The 17,027-nt window shown below is 39.2% G+C and overlaps 1 protein-coding gene across 1 annotated transcript in view; it reads left to right on the forward strand.

Moving 5' to 3' along the window:
* The window catches only part of DAPK1 (death associated protein kinase 1), a 148,883-nt gene that overhangs the window by 100,573 nt on the left and 31,283 nt on the right, over positions 1 to 17,027 (forward strand). Inside the window, exons 15-20 of the mRNA XM_067569332.1 lie at positions 1,336 to 1,425; positions 2,961 to 3,053; positions 9,171 to 9,290; positions 13,031 to 13,129; positions 14,022 to 14,120; positions 15,896 to 15,994. Coding sequence (XP_067425433.1) covers positions 1,336 to 1,425; positions 2,961 to 3,053; positions 9,171 to 9,290; positions 13,031 to 13,129; positions 14,022 to 14,120; positions 15,896 to 15,994 — 600 coding nt within the window. The remainder of the gene's footprint in view (positions 1 to 1,335; positions 1,426 to 2,960; positions 3,054 to 9,170; positions 9,291 to 13,030; positions 13,130 to 14,021; positions 14,121 to 15,895; positions 15,995 to 17,027) is intronic.

The following is a 17,027-nucleotide window of genomic DNA, read 5'->3' on the forward strand; positions in this document are numbered from 1 at the left end:
TACCTTGTCCTCCTGCCACCATTTGCCCCGTTTTAAAAAAATAAATAAATCCAGCACTCCTGATTCATATTAGCCTCCAGCTGCACCTTCCTGTTAAGCAAAGATTGTACATTGGCTTTTGGGGCCTTCCAAATCACAGAGCATGCCCAATCACGTAACACAAGAGTGCACTCATCTGAGGGGTGGTGCTCAGTGTTAGCTCTGAGGGCTTGTCTATATGGAGTGGCTAGCACGAGTGTAAATCTACAGCACACCAGCCTGCTGCACGCTAAATGGCTAGGTGGACCCAGCTGTCAAACACTAAAAGTTCTGCCATACACTTTGACCAAAGGTGCCCTATGAAACTTCCAGTTCACAGCATTAGGGTCCACTTGGTCGGTCAGTGCACTGCCTGCAAGAGTGCTCTAGATCCACAGACCAGCTTGCTGCACATTATATCATCCTATAGATAAGCCCTGACTGGTGACATGCAGCAGTAGAGCCCATCACAGCTGCAACTTGGACTTAACTTGTAAACTAGTGAAATGAGATGGGAGATGTTGGATACTAAGCTGATTATACCAAAAGCAGCACAGAACCTGGGCTCATTTATAATCAGCCAGGAAACAAACATCTCTTCACTGGTACAGCAAAATGTGTAGAGTCTCTCTGCCTGAGAGACAGAAGCCCTAGGTTAAGGACAAAAAAAAAAAAGTTTACAAAACATTAAAATTTCTTTTGACACTTGCAACCTTATTACTCTGGAAAAACCTTTCAAATGAAAAGAGCAGTCAACCATTCTGACTAAGCTCATTAGCTGGATATATCTGCTAAGGCAGTCAGCAGTGAAATAGTTAACTATACTGATACTTATATGTTTAGAGTTGACAATTCAGTTCCTCTCTGCTATGAATATGGTGGTACAATTGTTTGTGTCTATGCCTCTAATCAGTACTGTCTTCATAAACTGTCTTTATGACACAGTGAGTTGGAACTTAGATTTCGGTTTGTTTGGTTTTGGGTTTGCTTTTTTTAAACTACAGTTTAAGGAAAAAAGAGGGATGATAAATGTTCATAGAGACCTAACTCTTTGGAACACATGAAATTTCTTCAGATGTGGCTTTCTGGAATGCCTACTGCGTTCCTCATGGATTCTGACTGCACACTCTGCTAGATCTTGCATATTAGAATGGTGCCTTTCTGCATGCTTTACTACAGTGCACTGTACTATCTTTGCAACCTCAAATAATTGTATACTTGGGAGTTAGAATTGTACAGCAGGAAATTGATTTTGTGAAAGCAGTGGCATACTTGGAAAATACTTCAAAATGTCTTTTTGTGCCTTTTTCCTCATAGCCTAAAGATACTCAACAAGCACTTAGCAGAAAAGCATCTGCAGTAAATATGGAGAAATTCAAAAAGTTTGCAGCACGAAGAAAATGGAAAGTAAGTTATTCAGCAAGTCTTTGCAAAGCTGATGATGAATATGATGGCATTCTCTTCTCAGAATAAACATGTGAAATATTGTTAATTTTATTGCTTTTTTGCTCAAATAAAGTTTACAGTCTGAAACTTCATTAATAATAGAAAATATATTTTAGTAATAAATCGAAGTCTTTACTGAATGAGGGAAGCAGAAGGAGAAACCTCTTGTGTTCACTTGGAGTACATTTGTAGACACTCAGGTACTATGGTTGTGGAGATGTAGTGTAAAAAAGCTATAGAGAAATTCTATTCATTACAGAGCTGAGCGTATGAATACTTAAATTATTATTGTGCATTGAGCTGTGTTCATTTTATATAAGCTTTTTTATATATTATCAAGACAGTCAAAGAACAAGGGAGTGCATGTTTTTATAATTTGAAATGTGTATTTGATGGTATGTGTTTTTATGACTCTAATGTCATGTCAATGTTATAAATGTGCAAGGCAGTGTAAATATGCAACGAAGCTAGTCTAAAATATGAAAATGAAACAACTGGAGTTGATCAAAAGTGCGGGTGGGAGAGAAGCAAAACTTGGTTCCTGCCCCAAAGAGTTTACAATCTAATGTTTTACACCCTGAAAGACTTATATGTGCCTAGCTTGTGGATCAAAACTGGGTGTGGAGTTGGCAGAGAGCATGTAATTAGGGGTGTAATTAGTAAAATCAGGGAAGGAGAGAACTTCTCTCCTTCACCACATGTACTGAGAGACCTGCACTGAAGCAAAGGAAGGAAGGGACATAGCATAAGAAATCCATGAACAGCCAGAGTTAACTGAGAGCCAGCAATGGGATGCATTAATATAAAAAAGAAGTTTGGAATAGAGATCAAGAAATAAGATTTTTTTTCTGTGGCTTAAGCATTAGAAAAAAAACATACTAAATATCTCACCTCAAAAATCTTTTTGCCAGTAAAACAGTGTTTGCCAGTGTTTTTGTCAGTATCTAGTTTAGGTGGGATCAACTGCTTGTAAAGCTTAAATTGCATGAGAAATGTCAATCTTTTCTGGTATCCAAGAAGAAGCAGTGTATAGACATTTTCATCCTTTTGTATAATGTAACATTTAAAGGTAAACTGTCAGATAATTTAGGCCCAAATTAGATTATGTGTATGTGTGCACATTTTAAAATATGAAACCCTATTCATAGAAATATTTTCATGAAATGTAGGGCTTGGGAAAGGGGAATTTTGGAAAAGTAACTTTTTGTTCATTTGCATAGAAAAATGTTTAAATCCAGTGTTTGCCACCCATTAGTGTTCCACTGCAACTGACTAGTCTATTTTTACTACCAATACAGAGTGAAACTCAAGGAGTAAACAGCATAAACAGTGAAAAATTTGATTTTTTTCAAAAATTCTTTTTACTTTAACGTGTTTAAAACCACACATTTCCTGTACTGTGTTAACATGTTTACTTTAAAAAAAAAATCTTCGTATCACAAGTGTTCTAGTCAATATTTTTACTTATAGCTTTTCTTTTCTTATTTTTTAAAAAGCAATCTGTACGCTTAATTTCATTGTGCCAAAGATTATCAAGATCCTTCTTGTCCAGAAGTAACATGAGTGTTGCTAGGAGTGATGATACCCTGGTAAGCATATGTTTTTATTGGTAGAATGCATTAAATAATACTTCCAGACTTTAACATCTTCTGATGTATAAGATGAATATTGAAATATTTTAAAATATATAGAGTAGATTGTTTGTTTCTTATATGGCAAGAAATAGATTCATAAAGTTTAAGGCCAGAAGGTCTATTATGATCATTTAGTCTGACCTCCTGCATAATAGGCTATAGAATTATATTCACTAATTTCTGCACTGAGCCCAATAACTTGAGGTTGAAATTAATTAATGATATCATTGTAGTTTGATTTATGAGAAACTTTAGTACCATAGTAATTATAATATAACTTGCAAATGCTCAATGCATCGGAGTTGCTCAGGGTACTGTACAGGGTACAATATAAAACATCATTTTTAGCAAAAAAAAACTTAGAATATTTAAAACAAATTTAAAAAAATCAGGTGTGGTGCTACAGTGCAAATGTCACAGAAGAACATGTGAGGGAGAGGTAATGACTATTAGCAAGCAGTAGCCAAATTTAAATAAGTAGACTCTTGTTATGCCAGGCACTGCTGCCTGCAGGTTTTGGATACCAGGTAAGGAATAAAAACACGCCCACTCCAATTAGGTACACTTCTCTTTAATACGCTTTACGCTCCAAACAGCAGAGGGAGACCCTAGGGCTCTGTGAAGCGGCTGCAGGGGAATGCCAGACCCTCCAGGGTGAGTTCATGGCAGGGTCTCATGGCGTAGCTTGCATTTCAAGCTTTTATACAGCATAACATATTTTCTCTATGGACTAGCAGGGATTGGCTTATTTACAGCAGGTGGCTTGGCTAACACTTTCACTTTCCTTGGCACAAAACACAATTAGATAACAAATTGCAAAACAGGTTACATAACCTATTTACTACTCAGACGGTCCTGACCAGACCTACTGCATCACTATCTCGAACGCGTCACAACATCTTCCGCAGCCTACTCTACAACTCTGAAGTTGAGGCAGCATTCAGATGTAAAAGTGGGGGAAAGCTGAATTGAGATGGGTGTTAAGGAGTTGCACGCCGTAGGGCTCACAGCAGTAAAGGCACAATTGCTTAGCATGCCTTAGGAGAGCTGTATCTCTCAGTCAGGAAATCACAGACATCTGTAGGGTTCATGAGGTTTTCCAGGTGTCAGAAGGAATTGTCCCTTGTAGTAATACAGTTGTGGAATGCCATGTATGTGTTACAGCAAATAGAATGGAAAAATGTACGATACACATACTCATGAGCTTCAAGACGTAGCACAGCTGTTAATTGACGGGTATAAAAAAAAACCCCAAAACTTGTGTGCACCAGTTCTTGCATTATTAATTAGTGATAGTGATAGGGCCAAGAGGCCTCAACTGAAGTTAGCATAATGGGGCTAGGCAGGGTGTAACTGCACAGTAAGACAGTCCAATCTTGAAAGTTTCTGGCACCTTCTTCTGTGAAATATCTAATACTAGTCAATCACACAGCTGTGGATACCCACATGGCTCCACAGTATGCCAACGTTTTCACGGCTGACTTAGAACACCGCTTCCTCAACTCTCGTACCAAAGCGCCCCTCCTTTACCTACGCTACATTGATGACATTTTCATCATCTGGACCCATGGAAAAGAGTCTCTTGAAGAATTCCACTGGGATTTCAACAATTTTCACCCCACCAAAAACCTTAGCCTGGACCAGTCCACACAAGAAATCCACTTCTGGGACACTACAGTGCAAATAAATGATGGCCACATAAACACCACCTTATACCGAAAACCCACCGACCACTATACTTACCTACATGCCTCCAGCTTCCACTCAAGACACACCACACAATCAATTGTCTACAGCCAAGCCCTAAGATACAATCTCATTTGCTCCAATCCCTTAGACAGAGACAAACACCTACAGGATCTCTATCAGGCATTCTTAAAACTACAGTACCCACCTAGGAAAGTGAAGAAATGGATTGACAGAGCCAGATAGGACCCAGAAGTACCCCTGCTACAGGACAGATCCAACAAGGAGGACAACAGAACGCCACTGGCCATCACCTTCAGCCCCCATCTAAAACCTCTCCAACACATCATCAAGGATCTACAACCTGCCCTGGAAGACGATCCCTTGCTCTCACAAACCCTGGGTGGCAGGCCAGTCCTCGCTTACAGACAGCCCCCCAACCTGAAGTAAATACTCCCCAGCAACTGTACACCATATAACAGAAACACTAACTCAGGAACCTATTCCTGCAACCAACCCCATTGCCAGCTTTGCCCGCACATTGACTGTAGTGACACCATCATAGGTCCTAACCACATCAGCCACACCATCAGGAGCTCGTTCACCTGCACATCTACTAATGTGATATATGCCATCATGTGCCAATAATGCCCCTCTGCCATATACATTGGCCAAACTGGACTGTCTCTACGAAAAAGAATAAATGGACACAAATCAGACATCAGGAATGGTAACATTCAAAAACTAGTAGGCGAGCACTTCAATCTCCCTGAGCACTCAGCAACAGACTTGAAAGTTGCCATACTTCAACAAAAAAAAAAACTTCAAAAACAAACTCCAGCCCGAAACTGCTGAGCTGGAGCTCATATGCAAACTTAACACTGTCAGACTAGGTCTGAATAGAGATTGGGCTAGCCCACTACAAAAAATAATGTTCCCTCTTTTGACATTCACTCCTTCTCATCAACTGTTGTGAATGACCTCATCCACCCTGATTGTCTTAACCTTGTTAACACTTGCCCTCCTCACTGTGATGCAACTCAGCCATCCTTGCATATGTATATATACCTACCAAACTGAAGTTTTCACTTCATGTATCTGACGAAGTGGGTTTCTGCCCACAAAAGCTTATGCCCAAATAAATGTGTTAAATAAATAAATAAGGTGCCACAGAACTCTTGCTCTTTTATCTAATACTAGTTACTGCCAGAAAGAGGATATTAGACTGGTGGGACTAGTATGTTAATTCTCATCTTCCATGCTCCCTTGGATCATATTTAGTCTCCCCATGGCTCACTGTAAGATAACCCATGAGGAATCCCCCCGCGCTCCGCACAGAACTCTGCTGTCTGCTGTTATGTTAGAGGCAATGTACATTCTTAATTCCTCCTCGATCGTTCCCAAAATTCATCAGTGTGCACATGCAAATCCATTGAATCAATGAAATTTCATATATTGATCATAGAATTATAGAAGATTAGGGCTGGAGAGGACCTCAGGAGATCATTTACTCCAACTTTTTGCTCAAAGTAAGACCAATACCAACTAAATCAATAGATTTGATAAATTTTTAAGCCCTGAAGAGACCATAATCTGACCTCCTGGATATAAGAAAGTTATATAGACATAAAAACTTCCAGAACTACTAAGTGTTTTGTAATCGATCGCTTAAATCAGCCTCTGTACCAGATGACTGAAGGATAGCTAATGTAATGCCAATTTTTTTAAAAGGATCCAGAGGCAGTCATAGCAATTACAGACTGGTAAACCCAACTTCAGTATCAGGCAAATTGATTGAAACTATAGTAAAGACAGAATTATCAGACACGCAGATAAACATGATATATAGGGGAAGAGTCAACATGGCTCTCTAAAAGGAAATCACGCCTCATCAATCTACTAGAGTTCTTTTGGGGAGTCAACAAGCATATGGATAAATATAATCCAATCGATACAGCGTACTTGGATTTTTCAGAAAACCTTTGGCAAGGTCTCTCACCAAAGGCTCTTAAGCAAACCAAGTAGTTGTGGAGTAAGAGGGCCTCTTATGGTTCAGTAAATGGTGAAAAGATAGGAAACAGGGTAGAATAAATGGTGAGTTTTCACATTAGAGAGAGGTAAATAACAGGGTTGCACAAGAATCTGTACTGGGACCTGTGCTGTTCAACATATTCATAAATGATGTGGAAGAGGGGGGTAAACAATGAGGTGGCAAAATTTCCATATGTTACAAATTACTCAGTGTAGTTAAGTCCAGAGCTGACTGCAAAGAGTTACAAGGGATCTCTCAAAACTGGCTGACAGAGCAACAAAATGGCAGATGAAATTCAGTGTTGATAAATGCAAAGTAATGCATGTTGGAAAACATAATCCCAACTATACATATAAAATTATGGAGTCGAAATTAGCTGTTACCACTCAAGAAAGATCTTGGGGTCATTATGGATAGTTCTCTGAACACATCCACTCAGTGTGCAGCAGCAGTCAAAAAAGCTAACATTGTTAGGAACCGCCTTGTGTTTTGCCGCAGTACCTGATTCCTGCACTCCATCTTCAGATGTAGCTAGCAGCTCCATATCGGCAGTGTGTCCATATAACTGTTGAAGGAGTTCAAGATGACAGAAACAAACAGATATAGAAATACAAACAAACATGCTTATGATGCCCTAATCCAGTGTTTGCAACATTCTGATTCATCACCCTAGCAACTGTGCCTCACCATCTCTCCCTGGACTGGTGTGCTTGACCTTCTCAATTAGTCAGGAAGAACAGGATGATTCAGAAAGGTCAAATTTTTAGTTACACACAAATTTCATGGTTGGCAGCAGTGTCAGTAAGTGAAATGCAGACAGGATGGCATTTTTAATGAAGTTATGGTAAAATCAATTTTTATACTCTGTTTGAATGTGATAGGGATTGTCTAAAGACATAAAGGTCAATCTGCAAGGATCCAAGTGTCTCCAAAGCGTAAGTCTGGGTATGTCTACACTGAAATCAAGAGGTGTCGTTGCAGCACATGTAAACATACCTGAGCTATCTTTGATCTAGCTAGATTAAAGGTAGCTTGGATGACAATAGCAGTGTAGTTGTGGGGGCACAGGCTAGCTACTCAAGTAGGTACCCAGAGTCCTAGGCAGGGTTCTACTCAGGAAGCTAGCCCAAGCCACCACCCTTGTTGCTGCAGCTATCGTGCTATTGTTACTTGAACTAGCTAGCTAGATCAAAGCTAGCTCTGGTACGTCTGCACAAGCTGCAGTCACACCTCCTGTTTTCAGAGTAGACCTACTCGAGAGATGTTGAGCACCCTCCACTGCCACTGACCTTGCAGGATGGGCCCAGAGAGTACACTAAACCCTGTGCCGAATAATCTTCCTTTCAGTTTAGGCAGATGTATGCCTTTTGGGTTTAAGCCCTGGAGAGCTATAGTTATAAGCTTGTAAACCCAGAACCTTTCTGATTTTAGCTTGCTCTTCAGGTTTTAATGCTGTCTTTAGGAAATATCCTGTGATCAGCTAAGCTTAAACATTAATATATTAGAATGGAGTAAACTTATTTTTTTTCTGAGCATTAATAGTCTTAAACACCAAAAATTCTGCAGAGATTTTTGTTCTCCATTTTATCCTCCCAGTGGCCCCTCATGTGCAAGTCATGTTCTGACTTCCACTTTCCTATCCTAAGTCTACTTTTGTGCTATTTGTTCTCTTACTCCTTCTCCTGCTCCTATCACTGAACTTTTTAACACTGAAATCAGCATTTAAGGTATGTCACACTAACTTTTTAGTAGGAAGGAAGATTGCAGGCTAGTGCCAGTGTTGTTTAAAACATTAATAAACTCAGGATAAGGAGCATTATAGTGGTTCAAAAATTAAGCATCATGATTTTCTTTTCTGTAACTTTTTGCTGACTTCCTCATGGGAACACAGATCATCCCTGGGAAGTACAAGGTTTGTTCCCGCATCTTATATTGTTGCTTAGTTGCTTTTTTTTTTTTTTTTTTTTTAAACAATTTCCTATCACACGCTGTGCATCTGTCTTCAGCTTTACTTTATACAACTCTCCATTTAGATGATACACAGAAAATCCCAGTAAGGAAACAATGTGGGAGAAAAAGACTTCCTTGGAATTTCCTGCAGTGAATAAAGTGTGCATATGTGGGGAAAAATGCACATCTTATTAGGGTAGATTCTCCAGGTCTGACATTTTAGCAGCATGACTTTTGTTAACAAGATTTCCAATCTTGCAGCTAAATGGCTGTACAGTGCCTTGGAAATGTAATTTTCATTCCTTATCCTGACAGGTGCTGGTTTTTTGGGGTTTTTTTTTTTTTCCACTTCTATTATTGTGTTAAAAGCTAATGGTTTTTTGTCTTTCCTTGTTAACTATGAGGATGAGGAAGATTCGTTTGTGATGAAAGCCATCATTCATGCCATCAACGATGACAATGTTCCTGGACTACAGCATCTTCTGGGATCTCTGACTAATTATGATGTCAATCAACCCAACAAGGTATGGTGTGGCTCTTCTGGAACGAGTAGGGGGGCAAGATATCTGCTTGTTATAGTGAGTCATGTGGCTATAAAACAGAAATGTGATACTTGTAATAAGACTAACAGTCAAATCGCTTTTAAGCTGCCCTAGGGAAAGTTATGTTCGGGGTTAATTGTTCATTCTTCTCCAATTGTCTGAATATGGAGGCTATAATATTTTTCCTAGGCCTCTGAAAAGTAAAGTAGTACTATCGCTTGAAATCAGCACAAAACTTACGTTTTGATAATAAAAAGAAAAATCCCTAAAATTTACAATTAAATATATCCACAAATATTTTAAATTATGATGGAAATTGGGGAGGTGAAGGCTGGATTCAGGGAAAGGAGAGTTGTTTACTTCATCTTCCAATCAGAACCCTCCCTTGCAGTGTTTGCATGGATTGCAAACATCTCCAAGAGAACATGTAGGTGTGCATGAACCTGTGTGCAGGATGTGCCCAGAACATCTGCAGGAGCTGCACTTTGTGAATGCAATGGGCTACAAGATGGGAGAAGGGCTCCTGCTGTACCTTTCCAGCAGGCATGTGTGCTTTGGCCAGAGCAAGTGCTGCAATGTGTAGGAAAGATAGGCGTATAATAAGAGTCCACACTGGCTTAACCAAGAGATCTTCAATGACCTGGAATGCAAAATAAGAATCATACAAAAAGTGGAAGCTAGGTCAAATTGCAGGGGATGGAATTAAAAAAAAAAAAAAAACAACCCACAAACATGCAGGGATAAAATTAGAAAGGCCAAGGCACAAAATGAGATTAAACTAGCTAGGGACATAAAGCGTAACAAGAAAATATTTTACAAATACATGAGGCGCAAGAGGAAGACCAAAGACAGGGTAGGCTGATTTCTTTCCCTCCTTGAGTAAACACAGCAATGGCCAAAGTGTTAAATGTCCTTTTTGTTTCAGTTTTCACCAAAAAAGTTAGGCGTGATTAGACTACTAACATAGTGAACATCAGTGTAAATGGGCTGAGACTAAAATAGGAAAAGAACAAGTTAAGAATTACTTAGATAAGCTAGATGTCTTAAACGCAGTAGGGCCTGATGAAACACATCCTAGAATACTTAAGGAAACTGGCTCAAGAGCTTTCTGAGCCAAGTGATTGTCTCTGAGAATTTATAGAGGACAGAAGAGATACCAGAGAACTGGAAAAGGGCAAATATAGCACCTATCTATGAAAAGGGGAATAAGGACAACCCAAGGAATTTTAGACCGGTTATCTTAACTTAGATATCCAGAAAAATAATGGACCAAATGATCAATCACTCAATCAATTTGTAAGCTCCTAGAAGAAAATAAGGTAAAAAATAAGTGAACATGGATTTGTCAGGAACAAACCATGTCAAACAAATGTAATATCCTTCTTTAACATGGTAACAAGCCTTGTGGATAGGAAGGAAGCAATAAATGTGATATAGCTTGACTCTAATAAAACTTTTGATACTGTATCGCATGACCTTTTCATAAACAAACTAGAAAAATATAACCTACTATAAGGTGGGTGCACAACTGGTTGGAGTGCTGTACTCAGAGAATAGTTATCCGTTCCCAATTGAATTAGAAGTGCAATATCGAGTGGGGTCCTGCAGAAGTCTGTCCTGGTTCTATTCAGTATCTTCATAAATTATTTGGATAATGGAATGGGGAGTACACTTAAAAGTTTGCAAACTGGGAGGAGTTGCAAGCGTTTTGATGGACAGGATTAGAATTCAAAATGATCTTGAGGAACTGGAGAAATGGTCAGAATTAAATAGGATAAAATTATATAAGGACAAATGCAAAATACTTAGGAAGGAATAAGTGACTGCTGCCTGAGAAGCAGTGCTATAGAAAAGGAACTAGGGGTTATAATAAATCACAAACTAAATATCAGTCAACAATATAATATTGTTGCAAAAAATACCATTTAATGCTGTTTTGCAACTGTGTAGTACTGTTGCAAAAATTGAACTTCATTCTAGGATGTATTATAGGAATGAGCCAGCAAGACACAAGAAGTAATTCTCCCACTCTACTTAGCACTGATAAGGCATCACTGGGGGTACTGTGTCCAGTTCTGGGCACCATGCTTCTGGAAAGCTGTGGACAAATTGGAGAAAGTCCAAAGAAGAGCAACAAAAATGTTTATAGGTCTAGAAAACATGACCTATGGGGGGAAAAAAGACTGAAAAAATTAGGTTGTTTAGTGTGGAGAAGAGAAGATGGTGGGGAGGACATAAGTCTTCAAGTACATAATAAGTTGTTATAAAGAGGAGAGTGATAAATAGTTCTCCTTAACTGCTAAAGACAGGACAAGAAATAATGGGTTTAAATTGCAGCAAGGGAGATTTAGGTTAAACGTTAGGAAAAACTGCATAACTGTAAAGGTAGCACTGTAAAGGTAAAGCACTGGAACAAATTACCTAGGGAGGTTGTGGAGGCTTTTAAGAACAAGTTAGATAAACATCTGTCAAGGATGGTCTGTATAATATTTAGTCCTGCCTCAGGGACTCAAGGTCCCTTCCAGTCCTATATGTTTATGGTCCTACAAAGTGGGGAGGGGCAGGGCGGGACATGTATCATGTATCCTTGGTGTGGTGTGGATGGGGAAGGAGACAGCCTGGCTACCAGTGGCATTAATGTGTGTGTTGGGATGGAGGAGATGTGTTTGAAGGTGAGGGAGCATATATTAGTCAGGAACATGCAAAAGGATTTGTGTGGGGGGGTGAAATCCAACTAATAACTTGATTGATTTATTTAAGACTATAGTAAAGGATTGTGGGATTGGGGGCAATATTAAAGATGGCTTAGTACACATCAGAATAAATTGAAACAAGAAAACTTTTGGAACTGTGTATTTTAACAGCCATATAATGTAATATATTTACTTGCATTCATGTTTCCAGTACACAGTTGGAGCAGATGCTTTCCTAGCACATATTATTCTTGGAATCAACTTTTGTTTTTGCTAGGAACTGCTTCTTAGGGCAGGTTAGGATACCTGCATTTAAAATGTTCCATTTGAATCCCAGCTTCTGGGCATCAGTCCCTCCCCTTTGAATAGCATTTTAAAAACTACGTATGTTTGGGTAGTTCATTGGCCAAAATTGGCTTTGTAAGACTATTAAAAAAAATGTGATTAGACCAGGCTACAGAAAGAGGAAACTGAAAATATGAGAGAGGTAGTGTTAGATGAGCTGTACTGTTCAGCTGTTTTTTTTAGATGGAATGATTTTTACATGATTTCATTACCAAAAAATCTTGAAAATCATTTCTCTCTGTATTCTGTTTTTGAAATGCAGTGGCATGAAATTGCCAGATCAAGGAGGGAGGATGATGGCACACGTTTCTAAAATATTGTGGCCAGCACTTTTAAACTAGAGTGCTTAGATTCAGACTTCTAAATCCTTATTTAGGAGCCTAAATAAGAGAACTTCAGGTGCCAAACTGATTTGAAAATGAAGCTGTTTATTTAGGTGCAAAAATACAGATTTGGAGCCTAATTTTAGATACCCTAATTTGAAAACTCTGACCCATGTGTTTAGACTGTTTCCTGTAGATCATTAATCTAAATGTGACTTTCTCTCAATAATACAAAAAATCAGTGTGCAGCAAGTTCCTCTGTAAATTTGTAAGTCCAAGTTGCCATTTCAGCACTATCCACCCTCCACCTCCAAGTCTTTCAAAAGTAATTATTGTTCTTGTTTCTATTCTTTGTATTCAGCATGGAACACCTCCGCTGCTAATTGCTGCTGGCTGTGGAAACATTCAGATGCTTCAGTTACTCATAAAGCGAGGATCCCGTATTGATATTCAGGATAAGGTCAGGATTCTGTTTTGTCATAATTAATTATTTAAGTGCTCTTTAGTTCCAGTACATTTTAGCAGGAGACAAGCTGGTCATGCCAGATCTTTTATGGAAATAAAGAAAAAAATCTATTAGCTAATACAGTTATTCAGTCTCTGCTATGGCTGAAAGGTAAAGGCAAAAATAATTTTTCTCCTTTTGTTAACAGCTCAAGTTGGTACTAGTTAGTTTCCTCTCATATTAGTGGATTTTATTTCAGATTATTAACTATTAATCTTAAAATCTTAACTATTAATCTTAAAATTATCAACTATTAATCTTAAAAGGTTGTTTGTACTTTTAGAAAGTGTCATCATCATACTAGTCTCATATTTATCTTACACCAAATTAGCCAGAGTGCTTTTAACAAATCATTACAGAATGATAAATGTACTGATGAGCTGTCATCCTTATTAAAATTCAAAGGCTGCAATGGGGATACTCTGTGAGAAACATTTATACTTTTTTTAAAAGTGTTACGTGGTGGCTTTGGCTCAAATAATGTAAATTGGCTGAGCCACTAACTTGTTAAAATGACTATTGACTTAAAATATTTGGAAAAATATTTTCTCCATGAAGTGGTGTTCGGTGGTTCCTTCCCCTCTTCCCCCTCTTGTTCTACTGACATGAAGTAACAAAATGTCAAGGATTGGATGAAAGCTGTAGTCTGGCTTGTCTGTAAAGCTTGTAGAGGTTTTTTTGGTCTTATTGTTTCATTGGTTTATTTTGGCTGTGGATGAGACTACTGCTGTTCAGCACATATTTCTCTGTGTGCGCTCGTGTGCGTGCACACACAATTATATCCTAGTTAATACCCTGAAATGTGATGTTTTTATTAATTACTTTTATAATAAAATATTTTGAGCAGGCTGGATCTAATGCAGTCTACTGGGCTTCTCGACATGGTCATGTACAAACTCTGAAATTTCTTTGTGAGAGTAAATGCCCGTTGGATGTTAAGGATAAGGTAAGGAAAAAAACCTTTTCATTCTCAATTTAAATGCTGAGAACATGTTTTTATAAACAATTAACTGTATTTTAGGATGTGACATGGCAGCTTACTGTTTCTTTTAGCCATGCTAGCTAGATTGCCTCCTACAACCCTAACCCTAGCTGCGGGAGAGCTAACGCCTAGAAACTTACCTTAACCCGAAGGGCAACCCCTCTGCAGCTCTAACCCTTGCCCGGGGAGGCCCACACCCTGCAGCCCTAACCCTATCTTGGTGACATGTACTTCCTGGAAAATAAACCTACCCTGCAGAGTACTTAGTTCTAGAACCCCAACCCTATCTCTTAGAACTTTAACCCTAACGTGTGGATACCTACCTCCTAGAACCCTGACCTTAGCCTCCGGAGACCTCTTTTCTAGAACACTAACCCTATGGCAGGGAAACTAACCTCCTTCAACTCTAACCTTAGCCTGGAGAGTCCTACCTCCTACAACCCTAACCCTAGCTGGGGAAGGCCTATCTCTCACAAACCGAGCTCTAGCCTGGGCAGGCCTACTTCCTAGATCCCTGAGTACCTAGATAAATCCTTTATCAGTGAGACAGATCTAGTTGATGAGGAAGTAGTCCTCGGCTATGCTCTGTATCAAAGGCTAACCTTTGTAAGTCAAGTGACGACAATATAGCTTGTAAATAGTTTTGTAATCTTGTCGGGATTTTCTTTTTACTGGGAAAATAAACCATGCATATGCATGTGGTAAGTATATATATGCACTTTCCACTCTCCTTAATGAAAATGCTTCCATTTCTCATAAAGAGGATCCCATATTGATGTCCAACATAAGGTCAGGATTCTGTTTTCATTTATCCTGAATGAAAATAATTTTGTCTTGAAGTTGAATGTAGCAAAGCTTAGTGTACTTCATAGCTAATAAAAAGTTACCTTATCTCCACTAGTGTCACTAAGGCCAAGTCTATACTAGAAATTTTTGCTATTATAGTAAGTTCAGTTAGGGATGTGATTTTATTTTTTTTAACATTTTTATGCCAACAAAAGTCCTTGTATAGACAGTTATACCAGCATAAAAGTGTTTTTGCCAGTATAGCTAATTTTGCTCAGAGAACTGTTACAAGCTGTACTGGCAAAAACTTTGGCTGTATAAGCCATATCAGGTTTGTGTTGGCCAAGCCTTTTCTAGTGTATGCCTGGCCTAAATAACCTATTTATTTTGATTTATGGAAGATGTTAATTTCTGAATAAAAATTCTGGTTTATGCTCCAGGAGCCTTTACAACATTTTTAAACCTTGTACTATCTTTTTCGTTTCATTTGACAACATAAGAAGCTTCTCATCAAGCTTCAGATAATTACAGCACTCCCTACCTGCAGCAACCCAAGAAAAATTGTGTCTCCTCAGACACACACCCCTCCTTAAGTACCTGGGAGAAAAGATGGATCCTAGAGCATGTCCCAAATGTTGACCAATAGGGCCTATGGCAAACGGAGTGGGGAAATAAAGGCCAGGAAAGGAAGGCCTTCACAGATAACACATACTGCCATTTGCTGCCCCCATTTATAACACGATAGCCATAGCTTGAATGTCTCCACTGACGGCAGTTGTGGCAGCATGGCACGGGAAGAGGTGGTCTCCCAGGTAATTGGGCCAAAAACCATCTAGGATATTAAATGTTAGAAACTCACAGGCAGCCAGTGGAGCTTACAGAGCGCTAGTGTTCCGTTCATGGGAGTGTGACGTATGAAATAACACTTCAATGTGCTTGCTCTATATTTGCAGTCTGGAGAGACAGCACTCCATGTGGCAGCTCGGTATGGCCATGTAGATGTGGTTCAATATCTCTGCACCCTGGGGTCCAATCCCAATTTTCAAGACAAGGTGGGTAGTATCAGCTCTTCTTCCTCTTACTGCTGAGTTCATTCAGCATAAGTAGCCATAACTCCTGGTCTTGCCTTACAGCCCCCTGGCATGTTTGAAATTGAAATGACTTTGGTTTATTACCTCCTAATAAACGGAGACTGTTCACAAACTATGTGCATGAGAAAGCTATCTTTATCCTTATAGAACACCAAGGTATCTTGAAATGAATAACAGAAGCTTAAGGATAGAGAGAACTGCACCACTGCTTACACAGCAGAAGTGCAGGTTGTGCGCAACCTTGCTGGGTTCAGCTAGCACCTAGACTAGCTATTGCATCAACTATGGAGCAGATCCTTCTAAAATTGACTGATAAAAATGATGAGCCAAAGTGATAAACTCCTTCGTATATATCGATATAACATGTTGCTTCAGCTATTAACTGGAGTCGATTGTGGGAGGGAGGAGAAAAAGGGAAACATATCATCCAAAAAAACACAAATAATTTCCAAGCTCCAGTGTCTGTCAGTCCTTGGGAATTCTTCTTCCTACAGACTGTTGCAAGTCTTTCAAAATGCTGTCTGCAGTTGGAGAATCTGGAACTGACTTGGGCAGCTGTAGAAGCAGGGCAGCAGGTGTAAGTGGCAAGAAAACCATTTAAAAAAACCCCAAGCCAATCCTTTCTCAGTCTGTCAGCTGAGGCCAGCCTCTTACACATGTATGTAAAGGCTTCAGCTGACTGACTGTTACTCCTCCAGTTGCCATGGAAAGCTTGAGTCCTCTCTACTGAGCAAGATTGCTCTAGTATGAGCTTTGAGTATCTGCCAAGTCCTTTCCCTTACAGCTCAGTGGAGGGGCGAAGAGGTTACAACCTACAGTCTCATTGCTCTTGTTTTTTGACAGAAGGACCCTTCTTCCCTTTTAATCTTAACTGCTTTGCTGCTGTTACAGCCCATTGCACTTAGAACAGCATCTTTTGTAGAATGTTTGGATGTCTCTGATAAACCTTATTCACAGCTTTGGCACAGAAAGCTTAAGGATAAACATTTTTAAT

Source organism: Emydura macquarii, unplaced genomic scaffold, assembly GCF_026122565.2.
Source record: "Emydura macquarii macquarii isolate MOO-44397 ecotype Brisbane River unplaced genomic scaffold, CSIRO-AGI_Emac_v2 contig_2897, whole genome shotgun sequence".
NCBI lineage: Eukaryota > Metazoa > Chordata > Testudines > Chelidae > Emydura > Emydura macquarii.